The sequence below is a fragment of the Haemorhous mexicanus genome, chromosome 8 (assembly GCF_027477595.1).
Source record: "Haemorhous mexicanus isolate bHaeMex1 chromosome 8, bHaeMex1.pri, whole genome shotgun sequence".
Classification (NCBI taxonomy): Eukaryota; Metazoa; Chordata; class Aves; order Passeriformes; family Fringillidae; genus Haemorhous; species Haemorhous mexicanus.
The window spans coordinates 8,460,178-8,478,157 of NC_082348.1; the positions used below are offsets into that span (position 1 = coordinate 8,460,178).

The 17,980-nt window shown below is 43.4% G+C and overlaps 1 protein-coding gene across 3 annotated transcripts; it reads left to right on the forward strand.

Moving 5' to 3' along the window:
• Positions 1 to 371: 371 nt before the first annotated feature.
• On the forward strand, positions 372 to 12,215 carry INSIG2 (insulin induced gene 2). 3 transcript variants are annotated; one of them, XM_059852603.1, is made up of 6 exons: positions 372 to 471; positions 4,507 to 4,844; positions 6,435 to 6,559; positions 8,632 to 8,798; positions 9,215 to 9,314; positions 9,765 to 12,215. In XM_059852603.1, exons 2-6 carry the CDS (start codon positions 4,601 to 4,603, stop codon positions 9,804 to 9,806), a joined length of 678 nt encoding a protein of 225 aa, XP_059708586.1. In that variant the 5' UTR covers positions 372 to 471; positions 4,507 to 4,600; the 3' UTR covers positions 9,807 to 12,215. The 3 variants fall into 3 exon arrangements, with proteins under 3 accessions (XP_059708586.1, XP_059708587.1, XP_059708588.1); XM_059852604.1 differs by having other exon boundaries at positions 463 to 548; XM_059852605.1 differs by lacking the exon at positions 372 to 471 and having other exon boundaries at positions 4,544 to 4,684.
• Positions 12,216 to 17,980: the final 5,765 nt, after the last annotated feature.

Here is a 17,980-nt window from a genome sequence, read left to right on the forward strand (position 1 = left end):
GTTAAGAGTTGGAAGGAACCTTAAGGATCATCCAGTCCCAACACCCCCTGCCATTGGCAGGGACAGCTCGCATAGACCGGGCTGACCAAGGCCTTATCCAACCTGGCCTTGAACACTGCCAGGCTTGGGGCATCCACAGCCCTCCTGGGCAACTGCTCCAGGGTCTCATCACCCTCACAGTAAAGAACTTCTTCCTAATGCCTGACCCAAATTTCCTGTCTTTCAATTTGTACCCATTACTCCTGCACACTGCACTCCAAGTGAAGTGCTCCTCTTATAAACTTCTTGGCCCTACTCCGGGCCCGCTCCGCAGCCGCAGCCACGGCACCGAGCGCTCTCCGAGGCGGAGCGGGCGGCTCCCGGCCGAGCATCCCGCGCCCCCCCGCGCTGCCCGTGCCCGGCACGGCCGAGGCCCGGCGGGCGCTGCGGAGGCTGCGCGGGGCGGGGACTGCGGAACATGGCGGAGGCCGAGTGAGTCCCGGCGCTGCGGAGGGGCCGGGCCGGGCCGGGGCTGTGGAGCCGCGGGCCGGGGGGACGGGCTGAGCCGGGCGGGTAGCGGCGCCCCTCGGCTTCTGCTGGCCGCGGGCCGGGGCGGTGCTTCGGGTTAGGGCCGGGGGTGACGGAGGGAAGAGGCCGGCGGGGCCGTTCCCCGGCAGCCGGGACAGCCCGTGCCCGGCGGGGCTGCCCGGGCCCGCGGCCCCTTCGCCGGCCGGGCCGGGCCGGAGGTGGCGGCGCTGCCCAGGCGGGCTGGGCTCCCCTGGCCCGGGGTCCGGGGCAGAACCGCCGCCCGATGGCTGAGAGGCGATGGTTTTGTTTGCTTTTGGCATTGGCTCGCTGCAGACGGATGGTTTCGTGCTATCTCCTGCGTGGTGTTGCCCAAATAAACCCTCTCGTTGTCGGCCTCAGCGCGCCGTGGCCGGTGTGTCTGTGCGGTGTCAGAAGTTGTGAATGGCTCTCGGTGCGCAGGGAGAGCTCAGGGGAGCAGGAGGGATCTTCTCCTTAGGAGACAGTTAAGTGACTGAGTGTTTTAAAAATGTCCAGGGTGATAATTTACTTGTTAACTTTTTGCGCAATGCCAGACACCGTGTGGCTGCCTTGCGAGTCGTGTGTGGTGCACGGTGTGTTGAAAAGCTTGGGCTGGAGTCCGCGTGTGCCAGCGAGCAGGGAAGTGCAGCTGAGACTCCGGCAGTGCCAAGCCTGCAGCTTTCAGTGCCGTGTCACAGCTGGGAATGTGCATTCCCCAGGAAATGAGGGCTCAGAAGTCTTGTTGGTTCAATATGTTGCGATCTGTTCCTATCTGAGAGGCAACCTGCAGTAAAGCATAAGGCTTAAAAGGAGACAGAGTCTCCACTGTCTGCAGGAACAGTGGCCTTCTAGTCAGAAAGAACTGGAGTCTTTAGCAATAGTAATTTGATTTCCATGAGAGGTGATGGTAGTATATATCTGTGCTGCGCCAGGGCATTGAGAGCTTTGCCTGTCTGGGGCAATGAAGAATGTTTCCTGAGCACTGATCACTTTGCTTCATTCTGCTGTTGCTCTGTGGCATGCCAGAAGGTCTCAGGGTCAGTGGAAAATCTGGAAACTGATAAAACAACTAGGAATTATATGTGTAGGGTGAGAAACCACCAGGTGCAAACAACTACATCATGCTAGGTTCAGACTTTGAATTACTTTCATGAACATCTGTCAGTATGTACCTACCCAGGTGCCCTTGCTGTGGTCAGGCTGTTTACCTGCTAATAAAAATCTGTTCTGGTGTCTTGAATAACTTGCACCTGCAGTCGTTGTGAAGAAGCAGTAAGTGGTTTCCTTCCTGTTGCATTTAGATAAGCCTTCAGAATGAAATATGTATTGGCTGAATGGCATATGTAGAAATTATACAAGTGCAGGTTTTATGATTTGAAAGTGATTTATACTGAAATAAAATTGGACTTTTACTTGATCATCAGCACTTCTAGGAGAAAAACCAGTAAGAGCTGATCAGTGTTTACATTAGTATTGCCATGTGGGATAGTTGATGATTCTTAGTTAGGCTGAAGATTCCTGTAGATGAAGAATTACAAGAAGCAGAGTCTTGTTAGAGGGAGATACCAAGAGAGAGTGTAAAATGGGGAAATAATCAGTGCAGGGAAATTATTTCTAGATTTCATCAAAGACAGGGACTTGGGCTGATCTCTCTCCGTATTTGGGGAGTGGAACTGGATGGTCTCTAGGGTCTCTTCCAATCCAAAAGATCCTATGATTCTGTTTTAGTTGATAAGCTTGGTGCACAAAATAGGGTGCAGTAAGATGCTTGCTGAGGACCCAAAGCTGGCAACATTTGCAGGGCCAAAGAGGACTGAGAGATCCTGCAGGAAAAGTGGGTTGAAGTTGGCTGTCAGAAATAAATGACACCTACGAGCTGAAATGCAGTGTGCAAGGTCTGGAGCTGGTGCCAGGGAACAAGTACTTCAGTAACAGGAAAGAGGAGAGACTGGAATGTAGTAAAGGATCACAGGACATGAGCAAACCGCTTTATGACTGAAAAAAGAAACTCTTAACCTGTGTGCTGCTCATTAGAGGAAGAACTAAAAGAGTGAGCTTCCTTATATATCAGCTTGGGTCATGCATTTAAAAAAAGGGATATGCAGACTTCAGGAAGTGCTAAAAGCTGTTGGGATGGTGAAGGAAGTGGAGAGTTAAGAGCTTAGTTTATTTCCCTGGGCAAGCCAAAGCTGAGAAGGGACATAACAGTTTGAAAACCCATGTTAAGCACAGTATTCCTGCAGAGTTTGTAATTGGGAGCTATAGCCTCCAATGCCATGTGTTAGAAAGACTCCTGTAAATTCTGAGAATTCCAGTGATTACCTGGTGTAATCCCAGGCAATCCCAAAGCCCCAGGAGACACGAGGGTGACTCTCAATAGCAATAATGATGTTGTGACTCCATGGTTTCTTTGCTGGAGGCTAAAAGTATGATCCAAGTATGCTATGCTCCAGTGCTGTGCCATTCAGAGCAGGAAAGAAAAATCTGGAGCACCTCCTTTTTGCTTGAAGGAAGTGTTGCAGTGCCAGTGCCAGCCTTGATACAGACATCAAGGCTGGCAATCTGACTCAGGAAGCAGACGAAGAAGCCCGACACCTTGGTAGTTCTCTTTTCCCCCCCCAAGGTGTGTTCATGATTACAAGGAACGTGAGGAATTGGCTGTGTGGAAGAGAGCCTGTGTTCTTAGGAAGACACTGTTGCCTCCCCAAACTGCCAGTGGGAAGTTTTGTATGAAGAGAACTTTTTTTCTTTTTTGTCCTCTTTTTTTTTTTCCCGTCTGTTGGAACTTTCTTCATGTGATGGAGTATGCCATGGTGTGGCATCACATCTGTGCAGTTGGCTGGAGTATCTTAACTAGCCTCGATGTACTTAACTTTCCTTTTGGCTTTCAGTCAGCAGAAGTGAATGAATGCTGAGTCCTCTGCTCTGCTGCTGTGTCTGCAGAGAGCTTCCTCGGGCTTGGCTGGAGCTGAGAGGAAAGGGGATGGATGTTCTGGTTTGGCTCCCCATGTGCCATAAATAAGAGTTAACAGAAGCTGCTACCAGCTGGCAGTTTCAGATTTAAAAACAATGTCAGGGCTTTTTTTCTGAAGTTCCAGGTGGCTAAGCTGTCGATCAAAATCGCTGTTGTACATAAATGTGGCACTGGATCCATGTATAACAAGACTCATGATGGACAGGTTTTGTTTTTTTTTGAGGAAGGGATTGGGGTGGGAACTCTGCCATTCCTGTAGCGCGGGCAGTTACTCATGTCAGAGGCTTCCTAGTGCGAAGGCAGGTGGAGCTCCTTTTCCTTTGCCCTCGGGTGCTTCTGTGCCTGATTGCAGTTGGGGTTTGTCATGATGTAGGGCAGTTTTCACCAGATGTGTGTGTTACTTTGGTAAATATTTCTCTCTGTTAAGTTACTGCTCTTGTTTGCTGAGCTGTTTGCTCTTACTGGAGGTTACAAAACATGTATGCTGCAGGATTGCTGAAATTCTGACTCCAGCCTGAAAGTTACTTCAGAGATTTCACTTTCCAGTTGAGAAATGTTTTTTTAGTGTGTCTTCAAGAAAAGAGGTCTCTGAACCTCTGTGACTGACTTGGAATTGAGGGCTGTGTTTACTTGCTGCTGAATTATATAATCTCTCCAGTTGTTGCTTCAAGGAAGGGAGTAAACCAATTTATTCTTACTGCAAAGCAAGCCTTTCTTCCATCTGATACCTGTGTCATTTCTTCACCTCCTGGAATGTACTTTCACATTCCTACTTGTCCCATCCCACATGTTTCCTCCTCTGTCTCCTAGAAGAAAAAAACTGGTTGTGAAACCTATTCCCTTTCTAAGGCATTTTTGTAGCTGTGGTTGATTCTGCTATCAAAGGACTAATTGCCTCTTCAGAAAATTCAGAAAAAATATAATAGGCATTTTTTTCAACCCAATCTCGAAATAAGTTGTAATGTTTCTTATATCTGAATTTTCACTCTTTTTTTATTGTTTTTCAGGGTTTGGGTGTCTCCTAATTGAAGAGAGTTGAAATATTGATTGCAAGTGAATCCTCAGTCAGCCTCTTGGATGCCTCTGATAACTTAAGAAGTCATGGCAGAAAATGATGCAATGCCAACCTTACCAAAAAAGTGTGGCCCATACATTTCATCTGTAACCAGTCGTGGCATGAATTTGGTAATTCGTGGTGTAGTGCTGTTTTTTATTGGTGTATTTCTTGCATTAGTATTAAACTTGCTTCAGATCCAGAGAAACGTTACTCTCTTCCCCCCTGATGTGATCACAAGCATCTTCTCCTCAGCTTGGTGGGTGCCACCTTGCTGTGGCACAGCATCAGGTAAGTTCAGTCATGTGTCTATGCCTGGTGTGCTGACAGAGGTAGTTGCAAAAAACTGTGTGAGAGTTGGGGAAGATAAAAAATTACCTTTCAGCATCACTGTCCTCATTGAGCTGTTAGTATCCTTCCAGTCTTTTTGTATACACACATACACATGTCCAGGAATTAGTTTTTGTGCTTTCCTGGGTTGTCTAAGAACACTGCAGGGAACTTGGGAAGGCTACATCTTGCCATCATCTCACAAGAAGCTTGTGGGTCTTTCTGGGCCTGATGGGTTGGTAGTTTTGATGGAAAGGCTGGATATGGCTTGCAAAGTACACTGTTTGATTTTAGTACTTGATTTTTAAGTCATCTGATTTAAAGATACTACAGCCTTAATTAGCTTTTCCCAGCAGGAGTCACTCTGTTGAGGTGTTCAGGGTTTGTTTTTCTTCATTATTAGTCTTCTCCATTTTTTTTCCTTATCTTCTCTGCTGGCATGCATACAGGGAACCTCTGTGGTAAATGCTGATAATTCACCCATTTTCTTACCATTTGTACTTGCACAGCCTTCGTGGAATTGACGTAACATTTCTCTGCAGTATGGTTTATTATTATGAGCAGAATAAAGGTATTTTGCATATTTATAATCAGGGATGATCGAGACTGCATTCAGGAAAGTCCTTTCATCCATCACCATTATTAGTCATGAGTTTGGCCCAAGGCCTTTGGCAGGAAAATTGCTCAGGGAGATTTTTTTTTCCACTCCAGTTTTACTGATGATTTATTTTCCTGAATCCTGGGGATCAGTTTCCTCTGTGGCAGAGGAAAGAGCATTTGCAGTGTTACCCCCAGCAGTGTGCTGGACTGAAGGCTCTGCAGTCTGTACCAAAGGCTCAGGCTCTGCTGTGCTCACACCACTGCAGTCTAATATTAAGGCACCATTATAGTTCCTTAATGTGGTTGGTAAAAATCTTTTTAGCTGCTGTTGCAGTAGAGAACACATTTGCAAAGAAATTTTGGAAGAGCATCTCAATTCCCTGGGGCTGGAATTCCTCTTTGCTTTCTGTATTCAACAGCTACTGTAGGCTCTTGGCATTCTCTCTTCTGGGTGAGCTTGAGAGTAGCATTGAAAAAGAGAAAAATGTTATCCAAACAAAACCTGCTTGTAACAAGAACAGAAGGAAACACAAAATATTGATGTTATAAACCACACCAGTACTGTGGTGTGTTGGTTTTGCAGTTATTTTAAACATGTTTCATGTGTGGGATTTTTGGAAGTGCCAACCTGTAAGCTATTAGTGCTCTTTCTGAACTACAGTGGAGCCTTTGGTGTGGGGGAGAGCTCTGTCATCCTCTGCCCCTGGTTCAAATTGTCTCTGTATTGCTACTTCTGCTGCAGTGGCTGAAGATGCTGATGAACTCTATGGAATTTTTTTAAATAATGAAACTTTTGGAAATTCCTCTTTTACAATGTATGTGCTGTTTATCCTTAAAATATGTGTTTTAGTAGTGACTGTAATTGTCAAAGTCTAGATAGCTTTTATTCTAGGCTCTTAAATGTTGCCAGTGCTTTAACTTCAGGGCCTTTTTTCTCTCCTGTCTCCACAGCTGTGATTGGGTTATTGTACCCCTGCATGGACAGACATCTGGGAGAGCCACATAAGTTCAAGAGAGAATGGTCCAGTGTCATGCGATGTGTAGCAGTCTTTGTGGGAATAAATCATGCCAGTGCTGTATCCTATAACCAAATGACATTGGTGGTAACAAATGGGTTTCCTCTGAAAAACAGCTCACACAGTCAGTTGTGGTGAATTTGAATTGGTGTTAAAGGTGTAACATGCAGCATTTTTGCAAGGAGAAGGCAGATTATGTGTTAGTGTCAAATTTGTAGCAATATTGGAGCTGAAGAGTCTCACTTCTTTCTGTTCTGAAAAATATTTTCATTAGGGATGTCTCAATAGTGGGCTTTGTTTTACTTAGGGTCTTTATTTTCTTTGAATAATTAAAGTCAGTGTGGGAAGATATTGATGCCATAGGTATTACAGAAAAGTGCTTTAGGTTGTTGCAAGCTGGTGTCCTATTAATACCATAGTAGGAGTTTGAGGCCCTGTCTGAGGTCATGAATGAAGCACATGCACTTTGCAAAGAGTAGGGAAAGCTCAGGACCAGGAATACCCAGGACTATACAATGCCAGGAAATGTTGCTACCCCCTTCTGCAAAGGATGCCTTCCTTGATGCCAAGAGAGCACTCTGGGTGACAGGATGCATTTCTCATGGACTTTTGCACCTTACTGGCAGTGCTGTTCATCTGAGAGGCTTTCTGCAATTATGCCTAGTGCCTCCTCTGTCAGCTAAAACCAGGGTCTGCTGGTGAAAGTTGGGGTCTTGGAAAAAAAGTTGATCGTCTCTGCAATGCTCATCTCCAGCACAGTTCACAAAAATGGTGCTAAAAGTTCTGGTTTTGTGCTGCTGGATCTCCTCATTCCCAGGAAGAGAGGGCACATTAAGTGAAAGGTGGGAGAACTGGCTGAATTCTCACTAGGGTTGCTTGGCCACTGATGGGTTTTGTTGCTGTGTGGTTTTTCCCCACCCTCTGCTCTCCAGTGTGGCTGGATGAGCTGGAGCTGCTGAGGTTCTGAGTCCCTCCCACTGTCCCTCACAAACCTCACTCCCCTTCCAGAGATGCTCTGCTCTGGTGCTGTGGTTCTCACTGCCTGGCCTGTACCTGTAGGGTGAGCCCGTTGCAGCTTTGCTGCTTTTAAGAAATAAGAGTTGACAGCTCCTTTTTACACAGGTCTGATTATTTACAGCGAATTTTCTGCAGTTCTCTAGCAGCTGTTCCCCATATCCCAGGACATCAGTAATGTACTGTCTGTATTTCCTGCTTGACAGCTCTCCAGACTGCTTTCTCTTCAACTGTTGCCAGTTCTGCACATTGCCAGATTTGGTGAGGGTTCCATCTTCCTTGACACTTTTTCTGGAGCTATTGATTTTTATCCTGTAATTATTTACTTCAGTTAGTCAGGCTTGTTTCTCATTTCTGGTAGGTCTCCCTCCAGATTTTTGTGAGGAAATAGGACAGGGGTTTTTATATTGTTATCCCATAAGTCTTCTTTCAGGCAAAAGCAACACGACAAGCCCCTTTTTAATTATCTGTTTTGCACAGGAGTAATGAGAATGAGTTAGTGTTTCCAAAACATTTTGAAGGATGTGGAATGCACAAAAATATCTGAAGTGACTTCACAATTCTTTCACAAGCTGACAAAACTGACTTTCATTGTTGATTTACATGAGCATTTTCCAGTAAGATTTTCATTTTGATTTATTGAACACATTAACATTTTAATGCTGAACTGAATGTAAAGCATCATGTAATTTAAACAAAAGTGCAATTAATGGGGATAAATACCTTTTTTTGGTAAATCCCTATCAGTTTAAGAAATTTAATGCTAGATTTAAGATTTCATATTCAATGCAATAAAGAGCCAGGTGAGGGTGAGAAGTAACATGTGCATCGTGTGTCTGTATAAAATGCTTGATTGTTTGGTAGGGGAAGAGGCTCTTTAGTCTTGTAGAGTGCAGAGACCCTAAAATTTGAAGAAGTATCATAAGTTCTTAGTTTCCTGAAATATTGACAATTGCAATCCTTAATTCCTCACATCTGATAGCTGTGTGAGAGGTGATACAGGTAACACTGTACTTGTCTTAATGATATTTTTTTTCCATTGTGCCAAAATAGAATGACAAAAATTGCTTTATCCTTGTACTTGGTATTTCCAAGCTGATCCTTAACAGCCAGCACAGAAGGTGGATTTTGCCAACAATATCCAGCTGTCTCTCACGTTGGCAGCCCTCTCCATTGGGCTGTGGTGGACCTTTGACAGGTCACGAAGTGGCTTTGGTCTTGGAGTAGGAATTGCTTTCCTGGCCACGTTGGTGTCACAGCTTCTGGTGTACAATGGAGTTTATCAGTAAGTATTTGCTCCCCTGGGGTGAAATGATAATGTTCTGAAGCTGTAAGATTGAATCAGAATAACTGAAGGGGTATAATTTGACATGATTTTCAAAGCTGTCAGCACCTAATTTTGAGCACAGCACAAATTGGACTCTTTGTGAAAGCTCTTATCTGAGTGTAAGGGAGAAATCTAGTTGGAGATGCGAATTGAAATAAAATTGCTACCTTGCCAACGATGTAACACACTTTGTTTTTTGAATAAATGCAGCCATAATCAATAAGTAACCTCCTTTGTTGTTTGCTGCAAGAAATTAAATTTCTATAATGTGGATCTTTTTGAGTTAAAATATCCTCCTAATTGTGAGTTTGCCTTGTGTCTGGAGGACTCTGTATTGTACAACACTGAGCTCAAAAATGTGTCTTCTTTTCCAGATACACATCCCCAGACTTCCTCTACGTCCGTTCCTGGTTGCCATGTATATTTTTTGCTGGTGGAATAACAATGGGCAATATTGGCAGGCAGCTGGCAATGGTGAGTCTGGAGGAGGGGGGTTGATTGCCTCCTAGTAGAAGTTTAAATGTACTTATCATTTCTTCCTCCATGTATCCAGCCAACTATTTGGCTCGAGGGTGTGCGGTGAGGTAGAAACCAGCAATCATTTCTGTTGGTGTACTTAGTGAGCTGATCAGTCTGTAGATCAGAGTACACCCATGCTTTGCTCAGTACACTCTGTTACATACTTTCAGGACCGTGAGCTAAGAGCTCCTGTGTTTGGGGAGAAATCAGGCCATCCCCAAAGTCTGATCTGCTCAGGGGACAGAAATGGCAGTCACCAGTATGTACACAGAACTTAAGGAGATCAAATTTATCAGAGTGGAGCTTAACAAGAACTATTTTATCACCCATTTTGTAGAAAAATCACTCAAATCTTTTTCACTAGTTATGTAAATTAATATTATTTTGTCAATTTCTGTTTTCCAGTATGAATGCAAAGTCATTGCAGAGAAGTCTCACGAGGACTGAGAAGAAATAATATGCACCTTTTAAACAGGAAAATGTCTGACAAATGACTGTTGGAGGAGCATAAGGAACACTTGACTATGAAATTGCCAAAATGCAATTTTTTTCCCTTGAGTGGTATACTTTACTGCAATCTGTGATTGCTGCTTCTATAGAAACCTTGATGTCTGATTTTGATTACTGTGAAGTTACAATAGTATGCAATACATTTGACAATATTGGTTCAATTATAGGATTCTTTTTCCAAATCTAAACAGTTTACCATAAATTCCTGTCTGTCTGTAATGTTGCAGTGCCAAACTGAACCTTTGCACTATGTTTCCGTAGCTGAAACTTCTTGATTCACTTTATCTTGAAAGTTTTGAGGAATTTGTTCTTTACAGCTAGTAAAAGATAGAGAGGGTTCACGTTTAGCAATGAAGATCTCTTTCCATGATAGCCCATAATATCTCTATGAAGTTTATGGATTACAGGTGAACTTTGATGCAATAAGTAACTGATTTATGCCTATTAACACAGTATATAATTCTTCTGACCCACATTACTGGTGAGGAAACTCACTGCAGGTTTCATGGGTTATTGCCATAGCATTTCATTTGTCTGTGGTGTGTGCCCAGTATCACAGAAATGGAAACTGAGTCTGGAAGCTATTCACTATTTTTCCCCTGGTACACCCAGCATCTATGTTTATTTTTGAATTTATGTGAACCATGGACAGATTCTGAAACTACATGTGTGCAAAACAGGATACAGTTCAGGTCATTCTTGTACAATCCTTTAAGCTGATTTGTGTTGATTGGAAAACAGCTTAAGGAGTTTTTATTTCAAAATTCAATTCTGAAATAAATCAGCCACTACCATAAAGTGTCATAAACCCCTCCATTACCAATGTTACTTTTGGTGGTCCTTGCCCCTGCTCTGTTGGCAGGGATCAGCAGTGCTGTATTTTAGGTAGTGATGGAGCCCTCATTGCTGTTTCTGTGTCCAGGCAACCATAAATGCCTTTGTCCTTGAAGCAGTTTTCTGAGGCAGAGAAATGCTGTTAGCCCTGTTTGATGGGTGCTGTGCACAGACAGCCTGGTAGGACAGCGAGCTGAAATAGGCTGTGTGCTGAGCACTTCCCTTCTTAAGGATTTTAGTGTGTGACCCATATCTGGGGGCATACATGGAATTTTCTCTTGGCTTTGCAGCTGGCTTTTAAGACCATGAGCTGGAAGAAGTGCAAGAAGGCAGAAAGCAGATTTCAAGAGGACACTACTAACCTGAGCCTGCAGTGAGTTTGGCGTGGGATGTCTCCGCTTTGTTTCCCATTCTGTCTTTGTTGATGATGTTTAAATGTATTTGTTTTCCTTTTTTGTCTTTAAGTTCTATTTTTTAAGTCTTCCATGAAAGGTTTATAAGACATGTTACAGTCATCTGGGGAGGCTGGAGTTGGTCCAAAGAACAAATAGATGTTTAGACAAGTTTTTATTTATAAATGTGTGAATGCGTTGTACACGAAGCTGTAACTAGGCAACCTTTTCAGTCTTACCTGCTTACCTCCAAGTCTGAAAAGTGTGGAATGAGCACTTCCAAAAGCATTGTAACAAAAGAAAAATTTCTTGAATGGGAAATTGTAAAAATAATAAATAGGCAAGTGGTGTATGAAAAGCTTGGTTCTGCAGCTCCAGAAAGTGTCATCACCTGCAGCTCACTGTCCTGGGACGATGTTTCAGGAAAGCACCTATAGAGGCACTTTGCTTTAAGCAGAGGCAGAACATGTCTTTGTAGATCCCTGACCAGAGGTTTTCTCTTAATCAAACCAAAAGGCAATAAGAAGCATTTTGTTGGTAAAACCAAGAAGCTGGGCAGGAATGAAGGGTGAGTTTCTTTTAGGCAGGCTCTGGCAATTTGCTGAAGAAGCTGTTGGGTCTCTCTCTTACAGTATTTCACCTCATCCACCTTTATTTCAACAAATGGCTTCAGCTTGGTGGACAGTGTGAGAAGTCCCTATTGAGTTATTGGGGCATGAGTGGCATAAAAATTCAGATGTTTCTTATCCTAACTGTAGGGAATAGCATGGTACCTCAGTAGCCAGTGTGCTGACTTGGTAAACAATGTAGTTTCATCATGACCAACAAGTGTGTACAACTGAAGATGAGTTGGGTTTTTTTATTTCCTTGGTGGTAGAACTGCTGTTACCTGCCAGCCTGATACTTACACAGAAGCAGCCTTGTGTGTGTTGAAATGTGCAGTATGTGAGAAGTGGTTGTTGTGCATCTGTGGCACCCACTTTGCAGCACTTTGCACTCACATTCAGCTAAACCTGGTTAGACTGTGCTGTCTGCTGACTTTTAAATTTCATTTTGGAAATTTTGAGCATGTTGTGCAAAGGCAGCAATCATCCAAAATAAATTTGGGTGGAGTCCTTTATTATATGTGTCTGTACTGTTTTTATTCTTACTTGACTGACATCAATACAGGATGACATCGTGGGTGTCCTGTTGTTTCAAACTGCTGTGATTTGATGGCTGATGTGTTCAAACCCTGAGAAAGGTTCATGATGAGAATGGTGACATGGCCTTAACTTTTGTGATGTGGACATGCTGCTACTGTATAGCATGTACTTATAACATTAGATTGTCTGAAAAATGTTGTTCAATAAAGAATGAATAAGGTATAATTTAGATACAGCTTTAAAAGCACGCTAAACTCTTCACCAATTAACTCCTGTAAGGTCTATGCTGTTTAAACTGGCAAATTGCTGTTAAAAGCAAAATGTGCATTAAACACAATTGCAACCTTGATTGATAGGTTTCCTCTTTCTTTAAGAAGTTATATTGATATTTAAAATACACTGAGTTGCCTTCTATCATAATAATTCTGACCATTTAGCTGGCATATTGGTTGCACGAATGTATAAAAATAGTGAAAAAGAAGCAGGGAAGATCAAATCAGCTGTGATTCTATCTTAATTACCATGCTGAGCAGCCTTGGAAAATATACTCTTTTGAATCTGCAGTGGGAATAAGATAGATTCACTCACAATACAGAAAATAGAGATTTAGATATAAATAGCTAATATGGATATGAAAAAAACCCAAAACACAAATGGCAGGGAAATTCATAATGTAGTTGTATTTATTAATGTTCTGGTCTGGATATGAACTGAATGTTACTCTGGTATTCACAGACTCCATTGATCATGCCCATCACTGTCTCAGAAAAGGTGTAATGAAGAGAGGTTTGGAAATGTAATGGAAAAGCATCCAGGCAGAGGTGAGGAAAGGGTGAGCAGAGAGGTGCTCATGAGGGTTTGGGATGCAGTCCCACAGCAGGGCACCACCACAATTGAAAGCTGGAAGGAGTGCAGGGGGTGAGTGGAAAAATCCTCTGTTTTTGTTGGCAACCTGTGGCCCAAAATTCGTAACTCTGCTGTCAAAATGCAGCATCCTGGGCATGCCATGTGTCTGACCAGACAGATTACAGCCAGGGGTAGAAATAAACATAATTTTGGATAGTAAAGCCAAAAGCATATGAGTAATGGTGTTTTGCTGGAAACTTTGCCTCTCCCTTCCATCAGTAGCCTCGAATAGTGGAAATTCCAGGTTCTTCTAGCCTGAGGGTTGGAAAGTTACTTGGGTTTTGAGGGAATACTCCAACTGCTGACCTGTCAGGCACTTGAAAAATGTATCCTGTGCCTCTCATTATAACAAGGCTGCTGTAAGCAGCTCGGAGGAGAGTAAACAAAGAAAACTTTTCCTCCATAGCTTCTGTACTTCCCTGCTGCCATCTGGCTGGGAGCTGCCGTGGGGACCTGTGGGCATACACCAGTCCTCCCTTTTTTTCTTTCCTGGTACGTAAGGAAGGAGCCTAATTGCACCAGCTGCATCACCCTGGACATTTTGCATATGCTTTTTACATTTTGGAGCAGTGTTACTGATAATTCCTGATGGCAGTGGGTGAACGGGACCTGCGGAAGTGCTGTTAGGTATCAGATCAGTGTTGCTGAAAGTAGGTGCACAGCTGGGCAGAGGAACGCGTGCCTCGCCGTGGGAATAGCTATCTAATGCTGTTAGCTCTGATGCCAGTACTAAATGCAAAGCATGAGTAATTTTGCAGCTTAATGTTCAGCACTAAACAGTAAATGAAAGGTCAGTCCAACATGTTAACTGTCATGGAATAGTAAACACTCCTTTAATTGCTTCAGGCAGCCAGCTTGGATTTTTGGTGTGTCTGTTGTCATGTTTTGAGCAGCATGGTCCAGAGCCTTGTCCTGATTACCTCCTCCCCAGTCAAATGACAGAGCCTCAAATTAAAGGATAAACTTTGTGCCTGGGCTTTTCAGGCAGCATACTGGAGTTTGTGCTTTGAATGATTAAAAGCCGTGTTGGTGAAGAAGTAGGGGTTATTTCTTGATCTGATCAGAGCTGAAATCCAGGTTGAAATGTAGTTTGGCATTTTCTGAAGGTTTTCCTTTCTTGTTCTTTGCTTCCGAAGCACAGAAGTTCAGTAGCTCCTGTTGCCCATCCACACTATTTTAGCCTGCCCAGCACTTTAGCAGATAAGAGGCAGTATATAGGAACAAAAAGGAATGTAAAGCAAAAGGGCAGCTACTACTTTTCTTCAGGCCAAGCTGGTTGAGAGGTCTGGGTCCAGTGTGCCCTGTACATCTGTGTCAGGTGCACAACCTGCACATTTCCAGACTGAGGTTCATAGGATTCATTTTCTCCTCAGGCAGCAGTTCTGCCTCGTCTTTGTCAAACATCCCTGCAGGAGGTGACCTGTTGTACTGTAATTTTGCAGGGATATGTGCACACATTGCAGAGCATTTGCAGTGGCAAGGTTCACAAGTGTAGCCATAAGATCTGCTTTTTATGGCTTTTTTGGTAGAAATCCTGAAATTGTACCTTTGAAGCAAATATGGCAAAATATTTATTGAAGGAAAAATCTGTATTTATAAACATGTCGCTCTCTGAATTCACAGTGTAGTTTGGCTGTTTCTGTTCTCTGATTAGTTCAGTGTACATCTTGTAACCAACATTTAGATATTTAATGCCAAATTAAATTTAGATATTCAGTGCCAATTTAGATACTTAATGCCAAAGTTTTTGGTAATCAAACCTCAAAGCAAGATTTGTTTCACACAATAATTGGGGAAAAATGTTTACACTAAAAGGAAAGCTGTGAGGAACAGGACTGCACCTTAATTTACCATATAGAAATGATGCAAGGAGAGCCTCCAGCATTTTCCATAATGTCGCAGGAAGGAAAAGGACAGTAAGTGATCATTCTGATTGTATCCTGGGTTTCTAAACAAGGATAAGGGGAGTCTTTCAGATGCATTTGTATTGACTTGTTCTGGTTTCAGCTGCTTTCCAAAGGCATCACCTCATTGGCAATGATCACTTGAACATGTTTTGGCTCATCTGTTTTTCTCTATCCCAGCTGTGCCAGTTGTTTCCTCCGTGACTAGGGATGCCTGGGTAAGCCTACCTGTGCCACCAGAGAATTTTCCTGGGAAAAAGGCTTTAGCAACTTCCTGCTTAGATTGACACATTCCATTTGAACTCTGTGAGAAGCTGCTGGTCTGGCCCAGGACATTGGTTGGTAATGCTGAGGTCAAGTGAGGGATGTGACTCCACCGTGTTCAGGTGGGGTGAAAGGATGCCCAGTGCCTGTAAGGACATCAAGTGCATGTGTTAATTACAGGTTCCAACAAAGAGCAAAGTTGCCCTGCCCTGCACAGCATCATTTCTTGTCTTGAGTGCTGAGACATGCCATCAGTGTGCCAAAGAGAGAAAAACGTGCTTTCTTTCTCCTCCCTACTCTTCTTTGCACAAAGACATAGGAGCCTGAGCTAAGGACAGTTAATCCTGCACTTGGAGCCAGGACTGTGTATAGGCTGGGATAGCACTGAAAGACTCCACTGTTTCTGTTTAAAAACAAATGCTTGTTCTGAGCTGCACGTCAAGCGCAATCATAGCAGAATGAACTGACATGCAAAGCCAAGTTCTCAGCCAGACTGGCATAACTCCATCGAGTTCACTGGATATGCAGCATTTCATGCTGGTTGGGAATTTGGCCCACTCTGTTTGAAAGGGATGAAATTGTTTAGACCTTACTACTTTTCTCATCTGATACAGGTCAAAAAAATTCCTACATTGTGCAACACTGAAGAGCAGCACACCACAGATTCTGCCTTTCCCTCCTCTTTCAGCACTGATGAAAACTGTCATCATCCTCTGATTTGCAGTGTGTGCTTTTTATATGGGATATCAGCTCTTGAGGAGAATCAGATCTGGCAGAGCAGGTTAATAATGATGCAAATACAAAATGTTGGCTGCTGATGAGCTTGTTGTCATAGATGCTAGCCACAATCCTGCCTTTTTTTTTTTTTTCCCCAGTATTTTGCTTGTAGGAAATTCAGCTGAGCCTTTGTGTTGGACCTGTGCCTGCTCTGATTAAACTGGGGAGAGAAATAATACTGCTTTGTGTGGTTTCAGACTCCTCTTACCAACCAGTTTCTTCAAATCAGTGTATCAAGCAAAAATGGTGCTGGAGTAGTGGCTTGAAGAAGATGAATTGGAAGATCCTGAAGACTGATGGTTTAAGGATGTGAATCAATGAGGTGATGTGTCCACTGTGGGGATGGGTGGTATAAAGAAGCATTAGACAGGCAGTATTACGTAGGTAATAACAGTAGAGATGCAGTGTTAAGAAATAATGAAGCTGGTGGAAAGGAAGGTATGTACCTGTTCCTGGAAATGTGTTCCAGGTTAGTTGTGCAGACTTTGATCATTGCACAGGTGCAGGGTATGAACTTTGGGACAGCAAAGAGCAGCAAGATGGGGGGTCACTGATAAAGCTGGCTGGATACAAAAGGGAATTCAGTTTCAATGTCAGGTCAGAATGCCCAGCTCAAAGACAAATACCAGTGGTATTTGTATAGTACACACATGGGCTTTTTGGTTGTTTTTAAATGTAAGTTTACAAAGGAGAATCACCTTTAAGTACCAAAAGACAAAGAGAGGTATGACAGGTTGCTTCTGCATTCAGCTCTTAGCCTTGGTGGGAATAAAGTTGAAGGTGTGAGGAAGAGTTGTCTTTTCAAACTCACCCATTCAAGGTGCTTTTTTGCACCCCAAGTCACTGGATTTTCTAGTGAGTTTTGGGATGTGAAACCCCCTAGGTTTCGCCACTCTGGATCAGTTCACAGGTAAGTGAGGATGGCTGTGTTGCTCTCACAGCCTGTGGCTTGACAAATGTGGTCCCTGAATCTGTTCCCAGGCAATAAAATAAGATTCTTGAAGCTGGAGTGGTTCCCCCACCAATGCAAGGTCAGTGCAAAGGGTCAGCTTCTTGTCTGTGCTGTTGCCTTCTCCTGCCTACCACTAGTCTTAGAAGCAGGACACCAGAGGTGCTCTGCAAGGAGAAGGAACCCAGTTGCTACCAGAACCCCCCAAACTTCAGGGAAGTTTTAAAGCCTTGGGGACAGTATGTGCTTTCTGGCATCACCTGAATCAGCTTTTCATGGAATAGTTTTGCTTTAGTGAACTGTCAGACTCTGAAAGTTTGTGATTTCCAAGGTCACAGTAACTAGTGAAACCCAGAGGGATGTGGTGAGGTTGGTCATGGAGCTGGTACAGGGCAGATTAAGGGATGGGACCTAGGAAAGGGTCTGTGCAACAAACTCCTGATGTCTCTCCTGCACAGCTGCTCTGAGGTACATGATGAGATTTCACTGAGGAAGGACAGAAGCAGGCACTGACACACTTGTAAAGACAAATCTTTACGGGATTTGATACCCTACCTAATGTTGACTGATGTTAAAGGGACTTCATGGGTGGGAAACCTTGCTAGAAAAATCATTCTACTTGAGTCCAGATGAATGGGGGGCAGTATGTGCTGCATGCAATGAAGATTAACATATGTTCATCGCTTTGGCATCTCTTAAATTATTAAGGCCTGTTCATTCTGGTATCTAGAGCTCTTGAAGGCAGAATCCTATCACTATGTCATTGTTTCCCTGAGATGGTTCACAATATTGTTTACCATGAACACTGAACTACACATCTTGTAGTTGATTAAAACAGTAACTTCCAACTCAATCTCGCTGTGAGAACAAAGTGCTTTAGATATTAATTTTCCTGCACTTCTTCGGTATCAGGCTTCTCTTCAACACAGTACTATTTTTA